At 38.4% G+C, this 16,655-nt stretch overlaps 2 protein-coding genes and 1 long non-coding RNA gene across 6 annotated transcripts; all 3 read right to left on the bottom strand.

Annotated features, from left to right (window-relative positions):
- Positions 1 to 282: 282 nt before the first annotated feature.
- LOC118242144 (retinol dehydrogenase 12-like) lies at positions 283 to 2,717 on the bottom strand. Its single transcript, XM_035530833.1, has 4 exons — positions 2,647 to 2,717; positions 2,352 to 2,518; positions 1,873 to 2,065; positions 283 to 1,749 (listed from the first exon to the last, which is right to left on the bottom strand). Exons 2-4 carry the CDS (start codon positions 2,482 to 2,484, stop codon positions 1,647 to 1,649), a joined length of 429 nt encoding a protein of 142 aa, XP_035386726.1. The 5' UTR covers positions 2,485 to 2,518; positions 2,647 to 2,717; the 3' UTR covers positions 283 to 1,646.
- Positions 2,718 to 6,842: 4,125 nt separating this feature from the next.
- On the bottom strand, positions 6,843 to 11,596 carry LOC113581201 (retinol dehydrogenase 12-like). 4 transcript variants are annotated; one of them, XR_004776577.1, is made up of 8 exons: positions 11,050 to 11,296; positions 10,663 to 10,775; positions 10,327 to 10,482; positions 9,201 to 9,305; positions 8,906 to 9,115; positions 8,435 to 8,627; positions 7,447 to 8,311; positions 6,843 to 7,042 (listed from the first exon to the last, which is right to left on the bottom strand). XR_004776577.1 is itself a non-coding variant. In XM_027016182.2 (7 exons), the coding sequence occupies exons 3-7, from the start codon at positions 10,466 to 10,468 to the stop codon at positions 8,209 to 8,211; spliced, it is 753 nt and encodes a 250-aa protein (XP_026871983.2). In that variant the 5' UTR covers positions 10,469 to 10,482; positions 10,663 to 10,775; positions 11,512 to 11,596; the 3' UTR covers positions 6,843 to 8,208. The 4 variants fall into 4 exon arrangements, 3 of the variants coding, with proteins under 3 accessions (XP_026871983.2, XP_026871976.2, XP_026871993.2); XM_027016182.2 differs by lacking the exon at positions 11,050 to 11,296 and adding an exon at positions 11,512 to 11,596 and having other exon boundaries at positions 6,843 to 8,311; XM_027016175.2 differs by having other exon boundaries at positions 6,843 to 8,311.
- A 1,042-nt stretch (positions 11,597 to 12,638) lies between these two features.
- On the bottom strand, positions 12,639 to 14,884 carry LOC113581080. Its single transcript, XR_003411031.2, has 5 exons — positions 14,799 to 14,884; positions 14,274 to 14,444; positions 13,484 to 13,613; positions 12,955 to 13,023; positions 12,639 to 12,867 (listed from the first exon to the last, which is right to left on the bottom strand). It is a non-coding gene; the product is annotated as an uncharacterized LOC113581080 (long non-coding RNA).
- Positions 14,885 to 16,655: the final 1,771 nt, after the last annotated feature.

Raw genomic sequence — 16,655 nt, 5'->3', positions numbered from 1 at the left:
CATTGTGCTTGGTAATATAAGGCTTGGATGCAGCTGCTCAGCCATGGAATATATATATATATATATATATATATATATATATATATATATATATATATATATATATATATATATATATATATATATTTCATTTCTGACTGTCGATTTTATGACATGTTGCAGTTATTAAGAGGTCGGGCAATAGGAACAAAGCGCACAATTCGCCTATTCTGAAATACATTCCAATTGCATTTACATGTATGGCATTTACCTGAAATACATTCAAAAATGAAAGCTGGACAGTGGATTTATTTGAAGGCGTTACATTGAATACAGATTTATTTTCAGCTTGTAAAAATACTCCATCTGCAGGCGGCAACTGTAGAATTATTTATGGAACGGAAAACTCGAATAAGAAGCTGGCGAGCTTCAGCCTTGCTGGAAAGGTGGCGCTTTAATTTGACTTTAAGCTCTCCGCCGTATCAGCCAGTTCCCTCAGGAAGCTGTGGCAAAAATACAAGGGCCTTTAAGACCTGTGAGTGGACAGCTATTGCCCGGTGTCTATCCACTTAAATTATTTTAGAAATATGTGAATATGTGCAATTGATTTACAGTCGTTTTAAACATGTAATTTCCCCCCAACTATTACCAACCCATTACGAGATATTTAATTCGAAGAATTAACTAACAAATTGAATGCTATAAATTTGATTTGGGTTTTGCTTGGTTGTAGGTAAGTGTGGCGAATGAATGCCACACTAACGTCATCCACAGGATCAGTAAATATGAACAATAGAAACAGGCTCATTAACTGGTCTACAGAAGTAGGTAAACACATCAGACGACTGTTTTCATGAATAAGTAGCCTAGATGCAGTATTCACGGTGCTCATAAGTTTAACACGTACCGTTACGTGTGAAGGCGACGTGCGCAGTTTGCTGCAATTCCTTACTTAGCCACAATGCGTCATCCTGCTCGCTATAAATGTTGCGTATTGCTCTACACATGCGTTAAAGAAATAAATAAATTTCAGTTTCTGGAGGTTGCATAGACACAGTTCTTACCTATTTCAGAACAGGTCTATAAATGTAGTTATTTGCATTAAGATGTCTATGCACTTGATTTGAAACACTCCACCTTTATAAGGAATAATAGGAAAACCTCTGTCATCTCAGTGTAGATAGGCCATACTTTGTAGGACAATTAAAGTAAACTTAGGTTTAAATATTTGGCTACAACTGTCTTGCACATATCAGAAGTATGAAAGACTATAAGAAGACATTCATCCAAATATTTAAAAAAATGTTTTGTGTGTACTATAATTTTTACTCATTATTCATATGACTAATAAAATAGCTATCATTAATTCAGAGACAGGGAGTAAGAGCATTAGAGAGAGAGAGAGAGAGAGAGAGAGAGAGAGAGAAAGAAAGAAAACAGGAGTGGGAACCTTTGAATCAAAAGACTTAAAGAATAGTGTTCATTACATTGAGCAGGACTGACATTATCAAACCCTTCATGAACGGGTGCATAACAACAGGAAAAGCATGAATGAATGTAGTATTAGGGTCAACCCAGGGCTGGATATAGGGAAAACAGTACTAAGATGCTCATTTCTTGGCTCATTCCAAAAAAACCTGCCAACACCAAAGGCCTCCAGAGTAATTTTAATCCCACATTATATTGAGCATCTGGCAGCTGAGATCCCAGAGCCGCTGTGCCATATCATCATCCATAGCAACATTAGAGCAGCTTGCAGATGCACAGTCACTGGAAGAAAGACAGTAGAGAGGAACTGTAGTAACAGACTTGACTATTCTCCCCATTAAACAAACAAGCAGTACCAAAGATACTCCATTAGGGCAGCTAATTAATTTAATTTACTCATCTCACCTGTAATACTTGCCAGTCTCTGTCTCCAGTTCTGGAGCTACAGAACAGTAGATGGTGGTTTGGGCTCCCTGCACTGGTGTCTTGGTAATGGGCCTGATTAAACACATGGCTGCTTGCTGGGGTCCACTCAAGTGTCTCCACAGTTCTGTCTGCACTACACCTGGGTGGACTGCATACACTGTTACACCCGTACCTGTCACATACACCAAGGAGTCTCGTCAGCCCACATTTTTACAGAGGATGGAATGCATAATCCTTATGCCTGCAACCACTACATCTGTGTGACTAAGCGGAGCTGACCCATTTGTATTTCAAAACAAGTCATAAGTATGGATACCTGCTATGTTCTGTTTCTTTGAAATGTGAATAAAACAACTACATTTGATATAATCCTTCACTTGATATAAGTAAGATAAGGGAGTTGGTCTCTGACTTTAAAAGGGTAAATCTGAAGACCAGAAAAATGCAGTGGCACTCACCTTGTAGTTTTTTAGCTAAGGAGCGAGTAAAGAGCACATTGGCCAGTTTGCTCTGACTGTAAGCTTTTGACTTATCATAGCTCTTCTCACTGTTAATATCATCCAGATTAATGTTCCCCCACTTATGAGCCATGGACGAGACGTTGATGATGCGAGCTGGAGTTGATCTTTTGATAAGGTCAATTAACAAAAATGTCAATAGGAAGTGACCTACAAGATCATGAGAAAAGGTTGACTTCTCATTGTAAACACCTTTAAAGTCCATTTTTAAATAAACACAATCACTCCAAGTTACCCATGTGGTTGACACCAATTTGCATTTCAAATCCATCTGCTGTTTTGCCATATGGACATACCATCACACCAGCATTGTTTATTAGGATATTCCCCTTCCTTGTCTTTCAACAGATTTAAAGAAATTAGCTTTGAGTTTTGAAACTAATAGTCAACACCTTAAAACTATTAGTAAAAAAAAAAAAAAAAAAAAAAAAAATCCAGTAGTCGACACTGCGTAAAAGTGGGCATTTTTATTTCACTGTAATATTAGTGTCCAAAGAGTCAGCTATGTACTCGATCAACAACACGTACAGCCTACAGTATAGTATCTATAAGAGTCCACCAGGAAGAGCGGTTTTAAATCAGTTTTCAAAATCTAATAATAATTTTACTTTTCGGTGCTTATTATTCAACAGATCTTTCACATAAAGATAAGATAAACACATGCATTAGCTGTTTGGGAACCCAGACTAACTGATTTATAATAGATAAAGCCTAAAAAGTTAATGTACGGACAACACAGTATTTGTGAGGCGTCAGATGCTTCCCACAGATTTGGGTAGGCTATTTTTAAATAAACAATCTCGGTCCTCAAAAATTTGTGTTTCAAGAAAGCCTTGCTCTTATAGAATCTGCAGTTTGCTACGTCTTTTAAGTCCTGAAGATAAATGCGAAAACGAAAAGTACAAAAAAAAGAAAAGAAAAAAGAAACCCTTAGTAAATAGGGTACCTCATTATTACTTTTATTTTCAATGTTATTAGTGGGCGTATAACTCAGAAATTATTGTAGTATTGTTGATGTTAGCAATACTTATTTTCAAGGCTAAGATGGGAACTTTTAGTTTACTAAACCTCTTATAGGTTCTTTCATCTAAACAGGCGACGTGCTTACCGTTTTTGGTTCTTTGTAGGTGGACATGGTTTTAATGAAAGCCTTCAGCCAAAGAACATTTTTACTTTCATCGTCCTCTTTTAAGAAATAAAAAAGTCTAATCGCTTCTGCGCTGATTATCTCCGAGCTTCCTGCTTTCAGCTCCACACCTCCAATCGAAGATCCTATGAAAATGTCTTCATGCACTGGATACTTAATTTTGGTACTTTGAATTTTACTCGCAGTGAAGTTTATAAAATCTAAAACTGCATTTGACATGCACTTCCCAGCAGTTTGAGCACAAAGGCTCACAAAAGTGTCCCCTGTATTAACATTTTTAACTTCGTTGTCCAAGTCAAGTATTTCGGTAAACGCGTCTACTGTTAGTATATTTTTCTGCTGCAAACCAGTAATAATTACCGAGGCGTACGTTCCCTCCGATGTAAGCCTAAGCTGGGAAAAATCACTATCGTTTGTGAAGTGTTCTTGTATAAAAGCCCTCTCAAGTTTAGCGGGACCGTTTACAGGCGTAAACTGGTCCTCAATGCCATTTGCCTCCCTCTCTCGAAGAAAAATGAAACCCGATCCCAGTCCACCTGCTAGGAATAAAGGTAAAAACAAAAACCAACACGGGTATCTACCAATAAAACCTCCGAGGCGTCTAAAGCCCAAGCACAGTGGTTTTTCTAAGCAGCTGGTTCTGCATCTAGCCATTTTTCACCTATAGGTTTAATACAACTGTTGGAAAACAAAGAGCATCAGGCGGCCGCGCTGTAAGAGAATCGAACCACGAAACATCCGAAACCTAAACAGGTTTAGGGTGTCAGTTGTCAGGATAGATCATTGATTAACCCGGCTCTCGTCACGTGTTAACGAAGCAGGTAGTCATCTAGCGTGCTTTATTTTGTTAGTGGGCATATGAACCTTCTAAAAATGAAATGGGTGCAGGTGAGCCTCATATTTGTTAAGGCACACAAATAAGCATAAGGTTCATTACAGATTTACTCGTGAACACTTAAATATGAGGTGTCCCCAAAGGCAAAAAAATGTTTGCAGAATGTGAGATGGACGTTCTCATGACTTAAAGGAAAATATATTGTTTGGTAGCCTCAGCAGTAACCACCAATAAACGCAAGTCTGTGTCGCAGCATGTATTGGAAGCTGTCAATATAGCGTCAGTACCTCAAGCGGAGGAGAAAATACAATTCTTTAATCCTTTGTTACGACCCCGTCTAGGCTGTGAAACCGTAACAAGGAAAAATAAGTGTGAGCGGTTAACGGAATGGAAGTTGTGAATAGCAATAAGAAACAGAAGTCTCCTTTTTGTGTATTTTACAGAGATTATTATCGATCAAACTGGTGCAATGTCTTCAGGAGTAACCCAGGCCCAAACAATAAACAAAACCCACACTAATGAAAGAATAACACACACTAAATAATCCTAACAAACAGAAGAAACATACAACAGCCTTTCCTAACTACCTGACACAGAGGTAAAACCACACCCAACAAAAATGGCAGTCACTCCCTGCCACCAGTATCCAGCACCAAACAAAATATTTACACTCTCTATACAATATCTGTATGTACACAACAGCTACTGAAGCAGGAGGAGTGAAGCGAAAGAACGAAGTCCAAAAAAATGGGGAAAACAAGGTTATACAAAATTGCAACCCCAAACCAACAAAACTGCCTGCCTTCTCGTTTCTGGGAGCAGCCTTTAAATAGGATGAGCAGTTGTCTTGAAAACCCAGCGAGAAGTGGGGCGGAGTCTCAATTGACGGCAAATCCTGGTAGTGAACCTGGAGCACACAGGACACAATACAACATACACACACACATCCATCTTTCTGTAACACATAATTAAATTCTTATGACTTTTTAAAAGAAGTAGTGTGTCTTACACTGAGGAACATTTGTTTGTTTACTTAATACACAAATGTAATGTAAGGTTGCACTCCAGGTTTTCTACTCAGACCTACCTGTTTTATAGTTTCTAAGGTTAGAAGGTTAGACAATATCAAGGAGTCATCAGTTATGATAGTCATTGTCACAATAAGTATTCCCAAAGAAAATCCAGAATAAATTGTGAAAAACGATCCATATCATTTTAGGTGACTCACCGTTTCACTTTTTCAGCCACAAAGACATTCATGACAGGAGTGTACAGAACAGCCATGGCAGAGATGACATCATTTCTGACATGTGACATCCAGGAACATTACAAAAAATAATAGTGAAAAACTGTGTAACACTAGACATCAATGGTGAAACACTGATCAAATGATTTCAGATGACTTACCATCTCTTACCATGCTATGTTCAGAGTGTCAGAATATATACACTATATTGCCTAAAGTATTTGCTCATCTGCCTTCGCACGCATATGAAATTGAGTGACATCTCAATCTTAATCCATACGGTTTAATATAAAGTTGGCCCACCCTTTGCAGCTAAAAACAGCTTCAACTGTTCTGGGAAGGCTTTCCATGAGGTTTAGGAGTGGGTTTATGGGAATTTTTGACCATTCTTCCAGAAGCACATTTGTAAGGTCAGACACTGATGTTGGACGAGAAAGCCTGGCTTGCAGTCTCCTCTATAATTCATCCCAAAGGTGTTCTATCAGGTTGAGGTCAGGACTCTGTGAAGGCCACTCAAGTTCTTCTGCACCAAACTCTCTCATCCATGTCTTTATGGACCTTGCTTTGTGCACTGGTGCACAGTCATGTTGGGGCCATCCCCAAATTGTTCCCACAACGTTGGGAGCATGAAATTGTCCAAAATCTCTTGGTATGCTGAAGCATCAACAGTTCCTTTCACTGGAAATTAGGGGCCGAGCCCAACTCCGGAAAAACAACCTCATACCATAATCCCCCCACCACCAAACTTTACACTTGGCACAATGCAGTCAGACAAGTACCATTCTCCTGGCAACTGCCAAACCCAGACTCGTTCATCGGATTACCAGACGGAGAAGCGTGATATGTCACTCTAGAGAACACATCTCCGCTGCTCTAGAGTCCAGTGGCAGCATGCTTTACACCACTGCATCCAACGCTTTGCATTGTGCTTGGTAATATAAGGCTTGGATGCAGCTGCTCAGCCATGGAATATATATATATATATATATATATATATATATATATATATATATATATATATATATATATATATATATATATATATATTTCATTTCTGACTGTCGATTTTATGACATGTTGCAGTTATTAAGAGGTCGGGCAATAGGAACAAAGCGCACAATTCGCCTATTCTGAAATACATTCCAATTGCATTTACATGTATGGCATTTACCTGAAATACATTCAAAAATGAAAGCTGGACAGTGGATTTATTTGAAGGCGTTACATTGAATACAGATTTATTTTCAGCTTGTAAAAATACTCCATCTGCAGGCGGCAACTGTAGAATTATTTATGGAACGGAAAACTCGAATAAGAAGCTGGCGAGCTTCAGCCTTGCTGGAAAGGTGGCGCTTTAATTTGACTTTAAGCTCTCCGCCGTATCAGCCAGTTCCCTCAGGAAGCTGTGGCAAAAATACAAGGGCCTTTAAGACCTGTGAGTGGACAGCTATTGCCCGGTGTCTATCCACTTAAATTATTTTAGAAATATGTGAATATGTGCAATTGATTTACAGTCGTTTTAAACATGTAATTTCCCCCCAACTATTACCAACCCATTACGAGATATTTAATTCGAAGAATTAACTAACAAATTGAATGCTATAAATTTGATTTGGGTTTTGCTTGGTTGTAGGTAAGTGTGGCGAATGAATGCCACACTAACGTCATCCACAGGATCAGTAAATATGAACAATAGAAACAGGCTCATTAACTGGTCTACAGAAGTAGGTAAACACATCAGACGACTGTTTTCATGAATAAGTAGCCTAGATGCAGTATTCACGGTGCTCATAAGTTTAACACGTACCGTTACGTGTGAAGGCGACGTGCGCAGTTTGCTGCAATTCCTTACTTAGCCACAATGCGTCATCCTGCTCGCTATAAATGTTGCGTATTGCTCTACACATGCGTTAAAGAAATAAATAAATTTCAGTTTCTGGAGGTTGCATAGACACAGTTCTTACCTATTTCAGAACAGGTCTATAAATGTAGTTATTTGCATTAAGATGTCTATGCACTTGATTTGAAACACTCCACCTTTATAAGGAATAATAGGAAAACCTCTGTCATCTCAGTGTAGATAGGCCATACTTTGTAGGACAATTAAAGTAAACTTAGGTTTAAATATTTGGCTACAACTGTCTTGCACATATCAGAAGTATGAAAGACTATAAGAAGACATTCATCCAAATATTTAAAAAAATGTTTTGTGTGTACTATAATTTTTACTCATTATTCATATGACTAATAAAATAGCTATCATTAATTCAGAGACAGGGAGTAAGAGCATTAGAGAGAGAGAGAGAGAGAGAGAGAGAGAGAGAGAGAAAGAAAGAAAACAGGAGTGGGAACCTTTGAATCAAAAGACTTAAAGAATAGTGTTCATTACATTGAGCAGGACTGACATTATCAAACCCTTCATGAACGGGTGCATAACAACAGGAAAAGCATGAATGAATGTAGTATTAGGGTCAACCCAGGGCTGGATATAGGGAAAACAGTACTAAGATGCTCATTTCTTGGCTCATTCCAAAAAAACCTGCCAACACCAAAGGCCTCCAGAGTAATTTTAATCCCACATTATATTGAGCATCTGGCAGCTGAGATCCCAGAGCCGCTGTGCCATATCATCATCCATAGCAACATTAGAGCAGCTTGCAGATGCACAGTCACTGGAAGAAAGACAGTAGAGAGGAACTGTAGTAACAGACTTGACTATTCTCCCCATTAAACAAACAAGCAGTACCAAAGATACTCCATTAGGGCAGCTAATTAATTTAATTTACTCATCTCACCTGTAATACTTGCCAGTCTCTGTCTCCAGTTCTGGAGCTACAGAACAGTAGATGGTGGTTTGGGCTCCCTGCACTGGTGTCTTGGTAATGGGCCTGATTAAACACATGGCTGCTTGCTGGGGTCCACTCAAGTGTCTCCACAGTTCTGTCTGCACTACACCTGGGTGGACTGCATACACTGTTACACCCGTACCTGTCACATACACCAAGGAGTCTCGTCAGCCCACATTTTTACAGAGGATGGAATGCATAATCCTTATGCCTGCAACCACTACATCTGTGTGACTAAGCGGAGCTGACCCATTTGTATTTCAAAACAAGTCATAAGTATGGATACCTGCTATGTTCTGTTTCTTTGAAATGTGAATAAAACAACTACATTTGATATAATCCTTCACTTGATATAAGTAAGATAAGGGAGTTGGTCTCTGACTTTAAAAGGGTAAATCTGAAGACCAAGGTGGCACTCACCTTGTAGTTTTTTAGCTAAGGAGCGAGTAAAGAGCACATTGGCCAGTTTGCTCTGACTGTAAGCTTTTGACTTATCATAGCTCTTCTCACTGTTAATATCATCCAGATTAATGTTCCCCCACTTATGAGCCATGGACGAGACGTTGATGATGCGAGCTGGAGTTGATCTTTTGATAAGGTCAATTAACAAAAATGTCAATAGGAAGTGACCTACAAGATCATGAGAAAAGGTTGACTTCTCATTGTAAACACCTTTAAAGTCCATTTTTAAATAAACACAATCACTCCAACTTACCCATGTGGTTGACACCAATTTGCATTTCAAATCCATCTGCTGTTTTGCCATATGGACATACCATCACACCAGCATTGTTTATCAGGATATTGACTTGTTTCTCCTCTAGAAAGATAAAAGGTTAGACAGTAATCATCAAATATTTAGCTATTTAACCTACAAGCAATCCTTATAGTTAAAAATGAAACGTATGGCTGCATCTTTTGAAGTGTAAAAAATATTTGTAAAAGATAATTGTTAAGGGAAAACACTGGAACAGATGTACGATGCACTATATTCTTTGCCAGGTGTATATGAGTGAACAAGCAGCAATCTGAAGCTGATGATAATGAGAAGGATAATGTTTCAGTTTTACAGCCGTACAGCATGTTTATATTACCATAAATGAAAAACTATGCCGGCGTATTTACCATCTGCAGTGAAACTATGCAAAAGTGCAAAAAAAAAGGGCATGTTTGTGTTACAAAAGTGTGTTACAAAAGTGTGAAGGTGTGTTACAAAACGTATCTTATGTTTGATCAGAGACTAAGTAAAAATAGTGTTCTCACTAACCATGCATTGAACAAATCATACAGAGAAGCTGATTTATCTTAGTATACTCTCATCTTGTTATTTAAATTTACAATAACAGGTAATTCTTAGAATCACATCAAATGATCTATAAGCATGTCTTGCCACTGTGGTGCTCAGACAATTACCAGAAAGAGATAGCACAAGAGAATAGTTAAAATAAGGCAATTAAGTCAGAAAGGAAGTAGTCTGCTCTCAAAAGAACACACAACCACTATATAGCCTATCCAAGAATATCTTTCTCAGTCAACTGAACTGGCATATTCATATGCAGACTTTGCAACAGACTAGTGATTTTAAATAATTCTAGAAATCCACACCAGAAGGCATAAGAAGGAATAAACAGTTTGGAAAACCCAAGGCAATATACAAATGAACATGGTGTTTAAAGCAGATTCTTAAGTCAGTGTAATGCTGCTAGATAGTTTTCAGGCTGTTATTTCTGCCAAGGGCTAAAATAAATATAACAGAGTGGCCCCAAGCATACTCCTGATGGGTTCAATTTAAGATCCTAGGAGAAGTAGGTCTAATCAGACCTCAAGTATCATGGTCTCACCACTGTTGACAGCCTGGGCAAATTCTTTAATAGACTTGGAGTCAGCTAGGTCAAGTTTTTTACTGATGATATTCTGATTTCCAGAAAGTTTGATGATCTCTTTGAGAGCTGCATCGGCTTTTTCCATATCCCTGCAACCCATGATAACGCGAGCACCTGGATACATTGGATTCACTTTTAAACATTGTGCTTACAACAGAGTTACACAAATTGAAAGCACGACATCCATTTTATTACTAAAGACATAAAATAAAAATCTTTATATGTAAAACGGATGCTAGCTACGCAACATTGCCGAGTACATTAAAAGTCAGACAAGTGGGCGGACTAGGCTACCTCTCTTAGCCAAATCGATGGCAGTTTCTTTTCCGATTCCTGTATTGGCTCCAGTAATCACAGCAGTTTTGTCATACAGTTTCGCATCAGATGACCATGGACGAAAGTAGTTTCTGGGGGTAAAATATAGGTGATCGTGAATGCCTTTGTTAGATTAACTGAGTAACCTAGAACTAAAATAAAATTATCCGAATTAATTAGTTTCTGTTAAACGGCCTAAAACTCTTAAATAGGCTAAACAGCCTATATAAACTCATTAATTCATATAAACAGAAGAATGGCATTAGTAGAACAACATACATTCCCCTTCCTGCTTTCATAAAATGTGTTAGGAAATACGGCCGTCAACAGGTTCCAGTCTAATTTACGCTATATTTAATGCCATACCTTATTGCTTGCATGTTCACGATGTACAAAAAGCCGATACAAGACAAAAATACACAAAAGTAAAGCGACTTCCTGTTTGGAGCACGCTGCGAATAAGAGTAACCGACGTATACAGGAAACCAATGATTCCCTCACATTGACTGGATATGACTTTTCTGTGACCCTATTCGCTTCAGTGAGTTCTTACTAACTAATCTGAGGCTGTCACACGTGTAACATTTGGGCTTTCACGTCTATCGGAGGAAGGAAATTTGCAGTTGTGAACAAGGTTATTCTCCATTTCTAAATACTCGCCACAAGAGGTCCTCAGGGATTTGCATTTTATATTTCCCTTCTCTTACCAGTTTTAAGTAGATTTTAGTTACGGTTGAATTCAACTAGCCGTTTTAAGAATAAGCCTAGTTTACTAACCACTTTACTTGAACATCTTGAGGGTTCATTATGAGTGCACAGCGTACCTACTTTGTTAGCCGTCCTCTAGCTCTTCATCAACGGTGAGTTTATGATCAAACGCCTGCGGGATACATTTTGGATGGCGGATTTTTTCCTTTCACAGAGTGGCGTAGGCCGAGATAGGTTCAAACATTAACACACCAAAATTAAGTACCCTTTTATACTTGGTAACAAGCAATATGGCTTTTAATCTGTTGGTAAAAGGTGATACAAAAATGCCAGCAACCCAAATGAAAAAAAAAAACAGTTGACATTTTCAGGACTTTGAAGGGTCAATAACAAACTGAATAAATAACTGGGATAATAAAGGGAGGAGTGCTTCGTTCTCATGACCGTGTTCCACAGAAGATGTGCAAAATGTCAGTCACATCTTTTTTTTTTCCTTCGGAGAAAAAAAGAAAAATAATGTTGACTTGAAATAAGTCATGTCAGTGTATCTGATATGACCAAAATGAATACTAAAAATGTACAATTCTACAGTTGGTCAAAAATGCTTAAACAGAAATGCAAAGAGTTATGTGATCTACAACAATACATATAACTTAACTGTACCATTTAAAACATCAAACCCACATAAAAACAGCTCTGATACAATTTATAAATGATAAGTTTGGGTACTTTAACAACCAACAAGTAGCAATAGCAATCACCACTAGATAAAAGCAACCCATCATTTTACTAGAATTTAGTATCATACCAGTTAAGATGCACTGAACTCTGCAGCTCTGAGTAGTCTCTCTTTCCTCCTCATCCTCAGGGTTGGTGAAGTGGAACTCAGTCACAGAGGCTCTTGTCAATGCTGCTGGGAACTGGCTTAATATCAGTCACCAGCTGCTCCTCTATGGCTTTCAGATTGAAATGATGATCTGAGGTGATCAGGTTAATGGCCAGGCCAAGGTGTCCACAATGGCAACACAAAAACGAAAAACATTCCAGAAACAATACTCAACATGACATTGATCAGCAAAGTATATAAACTGCATTTTTAAATTCTTTTAGAGACTAAGCTTTCCATGAATTGTTACGGCCTTATCTAAGAGTCAAAATGCAGAGTAAAAAAAAAGTCAAAGTTTTTATTCCATGCCTGCTTTAGCCAGATTTGCTTCTTTTTCCTGTCCTAGACATCAAGTGCCCAGACACAAATGAAAAACAATGAAATTGAAACATTAAGGCTTATTTTTAATGAGATACTTTATTTTCAACTACATTTAGATATGTCATGTAAACGTTTTAATTTAAGATGTCATAGTTAATATAATTTTAACATTTGTTAGTGCACCCAATACACATACTTAACATTACAGGAAATCAAAATTAAAATGACCACATTGACAGCCTGCACATCACTTCCTCTTGTAAAAACATCTGGAAAAAAATGCTAAAGTAAATTAATCAAAATATATAAAACACATTTTACTCCACTTATCAGTCTGAGAAGCACTAGATTCTTACCTGTACAAACCGGGTACAGGTTTCTGCACAGGCCATTTCTGAAGTCCTAGAACATAGATTTCTGTGTTCCTGCAATAATGTAATGCTATTTCAGGAACACTTGTTATAGTAAAAGAGTAACAATGATTAACCAAGAAGACAGAATACAGAGACAACTGCTTCTACAATGGCAAGGGGATTCTTATTTTATTGGTGGTGTGGAAAATTACCAGTTTCATTTTTGCATGAATGTAAAAAGACAGGAGTAGCCCAGCTGTGATCTTAGCCAACAGTTCCACCCTCTGAGTGGAGTTACAGAAGATGATTGCATCACAGTACAAGGAGTCATTAAATAATAAAACAGGAAAGGACAAGTTCTTCCTGCCGTTTTGTAGCAAAGGACAAAAATAAATCATATTCTTTGTCTACAACCTGGGCACATGAGCACTAGCTCTCAACTAAATGGTTTATCAGGTTGGGGGTTAACATGAACAAGTACTAAGAACAAGTCAGACAGAGAAAGTGCCTCAATACTCAGAAGGCTTCCTACCCTGAAGAAGAGGGTGTTGAGACAGTGACAGTGAACATCTCTCTGTAACACAGGCACAGTACTGAATGATGCCTTTCAAAGTCAGCTCATCCATCAAGTTAATTTCATAGGGCTTATGGAGATGTCTAGCCTGCACAGGACAATAGTTAAAAGACAGGCAAGCTCATGTACGAGAACATCTAAAAGGAGCAAGCTAACAGGAGGTTATTACTATTACATATGTCTGACTGGGCTATATAAGAGGAAAAAACAAACAAACAAAAAAACCAAACAAAACCCCCACACAACACACGCAATACTCTTTCTAAATGTAGCAGCACAAAAATGTGAATCTCCATGTTCAGTTACCTATAACTTTTAAATTACCTATAACAACAAAATGAAGAATGCTTAAAATATTTACTGATTAACTGTGCACTACTCATCAGGTTGTGCAGTCAGGTTACATTTCCATAAACAAAAGATGTTCAAAATCCTAACAGACTGAACAGAAAACAAATGTACCACTATAAAATGTGCTTCAGTACTCAAATCCTACCACAATACATTAACTGTCAAGGTAAGTAAATGTGAGGTAAAATATACAGCTTTGTCAACGTTGTTGACTTTAAAATAATTCTATGGTGAATGAATATTCAACTATTCAATTGAGAACTAAGAAGCAAGAGTTTTTTTTTTGTTTGTTTTTTTTTTAAAGCAAAATTATTAATTACACTGTGTAAATAATAGTTAAACAGGGCTTTAACCTGTTCATTTTGGCATATATATATATAATGAATTAATTAATTACCTTTCCCCAGACCCCTGTAGCAGACCAACTCTCAATATTTCAGTTTCTCCTCTCACCATGAACACTGATGGGGAAAGTGGCCAAGTAGAACAGAAGCTGACAATTCTTGTCCAGAAAGGCAATGATGTTCTCAACGAGTATGACGACGTCCTGAGAGAGCAACTTATCTGCCTAAAGAATGAACCATAATGGTGAGAAGATACTGGCATGCATTTTATTTTTTTATTTATACACACACATGCACACACCTAACTACAAACAGGCAATAACCCTGATCCCAAAACAAACAGGCACCACTCCCTACAATCCGTCTATATACATGAACATAGACTAGAACATGTACTCTAAACACAGGGAGAACAATTAAACAGTACACAGTAGGACAACACAAGTAAAACCCAGTGTATGCTTACATACAGATTTAGACATACACAAACACAAGCTGACTACAGATATTAAAAGACAAGGTAAGCACAGCAAAGACCACAAAACCAAACAAACAAATTGTGCACCGAGGCAACTCACACAAAGTTAGGATGACACTAGCATGAGCTTGGGCAAGTTGTCGTCTCCTTCCAGCAGGGTCCTTGTATAGGCCACAGCAATCACTTAAGGCATGGTGGAACCAGTAATGAGAGGCATAGAACAGATAGGTTGCAATTCTGGAATATGACCGCATTAGAGGATATTGGGTTCCTGGTCACTTCATATTTGATTATTTTTAAATCTTTGGCAGTTAATTTGTGTCTTTTTTTTTTCTTTCTTACAACCCTGTTGACTATTTGCAACAAAATGTTTGATGGTTCTGTGATCACACCCCCATATCTTAGCAATTTTAAGAGTACTGCCTAATAATTATGCACACCTTGATATCGGGTGTTGATCTCCTTAGGCCACACCCTCCCTCATTACAGGAATACACATCACCTGATATGCTTAAATCCAATAATCTTATAAATCTTGGAGTTGGAAAATATGCATAAAATGATCAAAATACTCTCTTACTTAATAACTGTGCACACAGTGTAGTTTGTGAAATGCCCAACTAGAGAGCTGAACCCTAAAGTTAATGTAAGCTAATGTCCAAATTGTGTACAGCTCCTCCTCCTCCTTTTCACTACTGACAGGATCAGATCACACTCTGGTCTGGCTCACTTCGTATACATCAGCTTTTCTCTGACAGCCAGTACACACAAGAATGATTAGTAAATGCACCAAAGACCAAAAATGCACCAAACACCAAAGTTGTGTAGAATGAGGTGACACAGATAACTGGCTTCAGGATCAGTCAAACCTGTAGACAGAGGTCTAGAATGGGCTAATGAACTGAATCAGTTCTTTAATATGTGCAGTAATAGGTCTATAACCATTTCCCCCCTATACTCCAATCTGCACCTTGCATCAATGGAATCTTTTTGGCTACCTGCTTCCCTTTCTCACTTAAACCCAGGGAACATTTCTAGTGGACTGGCCGTTTTTGTCCACCCCCTCACCCCTGGCCTCCCCTGGCATCCAGCTTGGACATAAATACTACCTTGAGAACTGATCACAAACAGGACTTTATCAGCATCATACATGTAGGTGGCACTTCTGATGAACATCTTGGACTGACTGTCACAGCAGATCAGGTCAAGCAGGAGCTATTAAATCTCCACCTGGGCAAGACAACAGGTCCAGATGGCATATGCCCGAGGGTCCTTAATGTCCGCAATGAGCAGCTCTGTGGAGTGCTGCAGCGCCTCTTTAACCTGAGCCTGAGGAAGTGTGTCCTGTGCTCTGGAAGACCTAAGTACCTAAGAAAGGGTGTCCATCAACCCTCAAAGAGTCTAATGTAACATATGATGAAGACCCTAGAGATCATAGTCCTTTCTCACCTGAGTCCAATGAGTATACCCTCTAGAGTTTATCAGTAATATGGTGGTGATGATGCAATCATCTACATGCTGCTGTAGGCCCACTCCCACCTGAATAAAGCTGGTAGCACAGTGCCTTTAACACCACCCAGCCTTCTCTATTTGGTGAGGAACTAAGGAGGGATGCAGATGGACACCTCCACCATCACAAGGACCAGGGACTGAAATCCAGACCCCAGTTAGTGCATCTGCAGAGCTGCATGTTGAAGCAGGTTGTGAGCAGCACAGGAGGTCCTTTCCTGTTCACACATCTGGTGATCTTCCTGGTGTTTTTTTATGGTCAGATAAAGGGACTTTGACATACAAGCAGTACAGAGGCAATCAAAAATAGGCAGGAAGTGGCTGTAGACATTCTAGAAAAACATCATATACTGTAAATATTGCAAATGTTAAAGTACATGGCAATAATAAAATAACTAAAAAACAACTAAATTACAGCCTGGTGGGACACCTCTCACTGACATTATTC

The sequence above is a fragment of the Electrophorus electricus genome, chromosome 10, assembly GCF_013358815.1.
Source record: "Electrophorus electricus isolate fEleEle1 chromosome 10, fEleEle1.pri, whole genome shotgun sequence".
In the NCBI taxonomy this organism is placed as follows: Eukaryota; Metazoa; Chordata; class Actinopteri; order Gymnotiformes; family Gymnotidae; genus Electrophorus; species Electrophorus electricus.
This window is presented reverse-complemented; position numbering and strand designations above follow the sequence as displayed.

What these genes read in the sequence shown, in the direction of transcription:
- LOC118242144 (XM_035530833.1), bottom strand. Translation starts at nt 2,484, where the DNA reads ATGGCTCATAAGTGGGGGAACATTAATCTGGATGATATTAACAGTGAG. An exon ending in CTTAGCTAAAAAACTACAAG is followed by an intron (nt 2,066 to 2,351) that starts GTGAGTGCCACT and finishes TGTATGTGACAG; the next exon opens with GTACGGGTGTAACAGTGTAT. An exon ending in GAGACTGGCAAGTATTACAG is followed by an intron (nt 1,750 to 1,872) that starts GTGAGATGAGTA and finishes TCTTTCTTCCAG; the next exon opens with TGACTGTGCATCTGCAAGCT.
- LOC113581201 (XM_027016175.2), bottom strand. An exon ending in AATTGGTGTCAACCACATGG is followed by an intron (nt 9,116 to 9,200) that starts GTAAGTTGGAGT and finishes ATGATCTTGTAG; the next exon opens with GTCACTTCCTATTGACATTT. An exon ending in GAGACTGGCAAGTATTACAG is followed by an intron (nt 8,312 to 8,434) that starts GTGAGATGAGTA and finishes TCTTTCTTCCAG; the next exon opens with TGACTGTGCATCTGCAAGCT.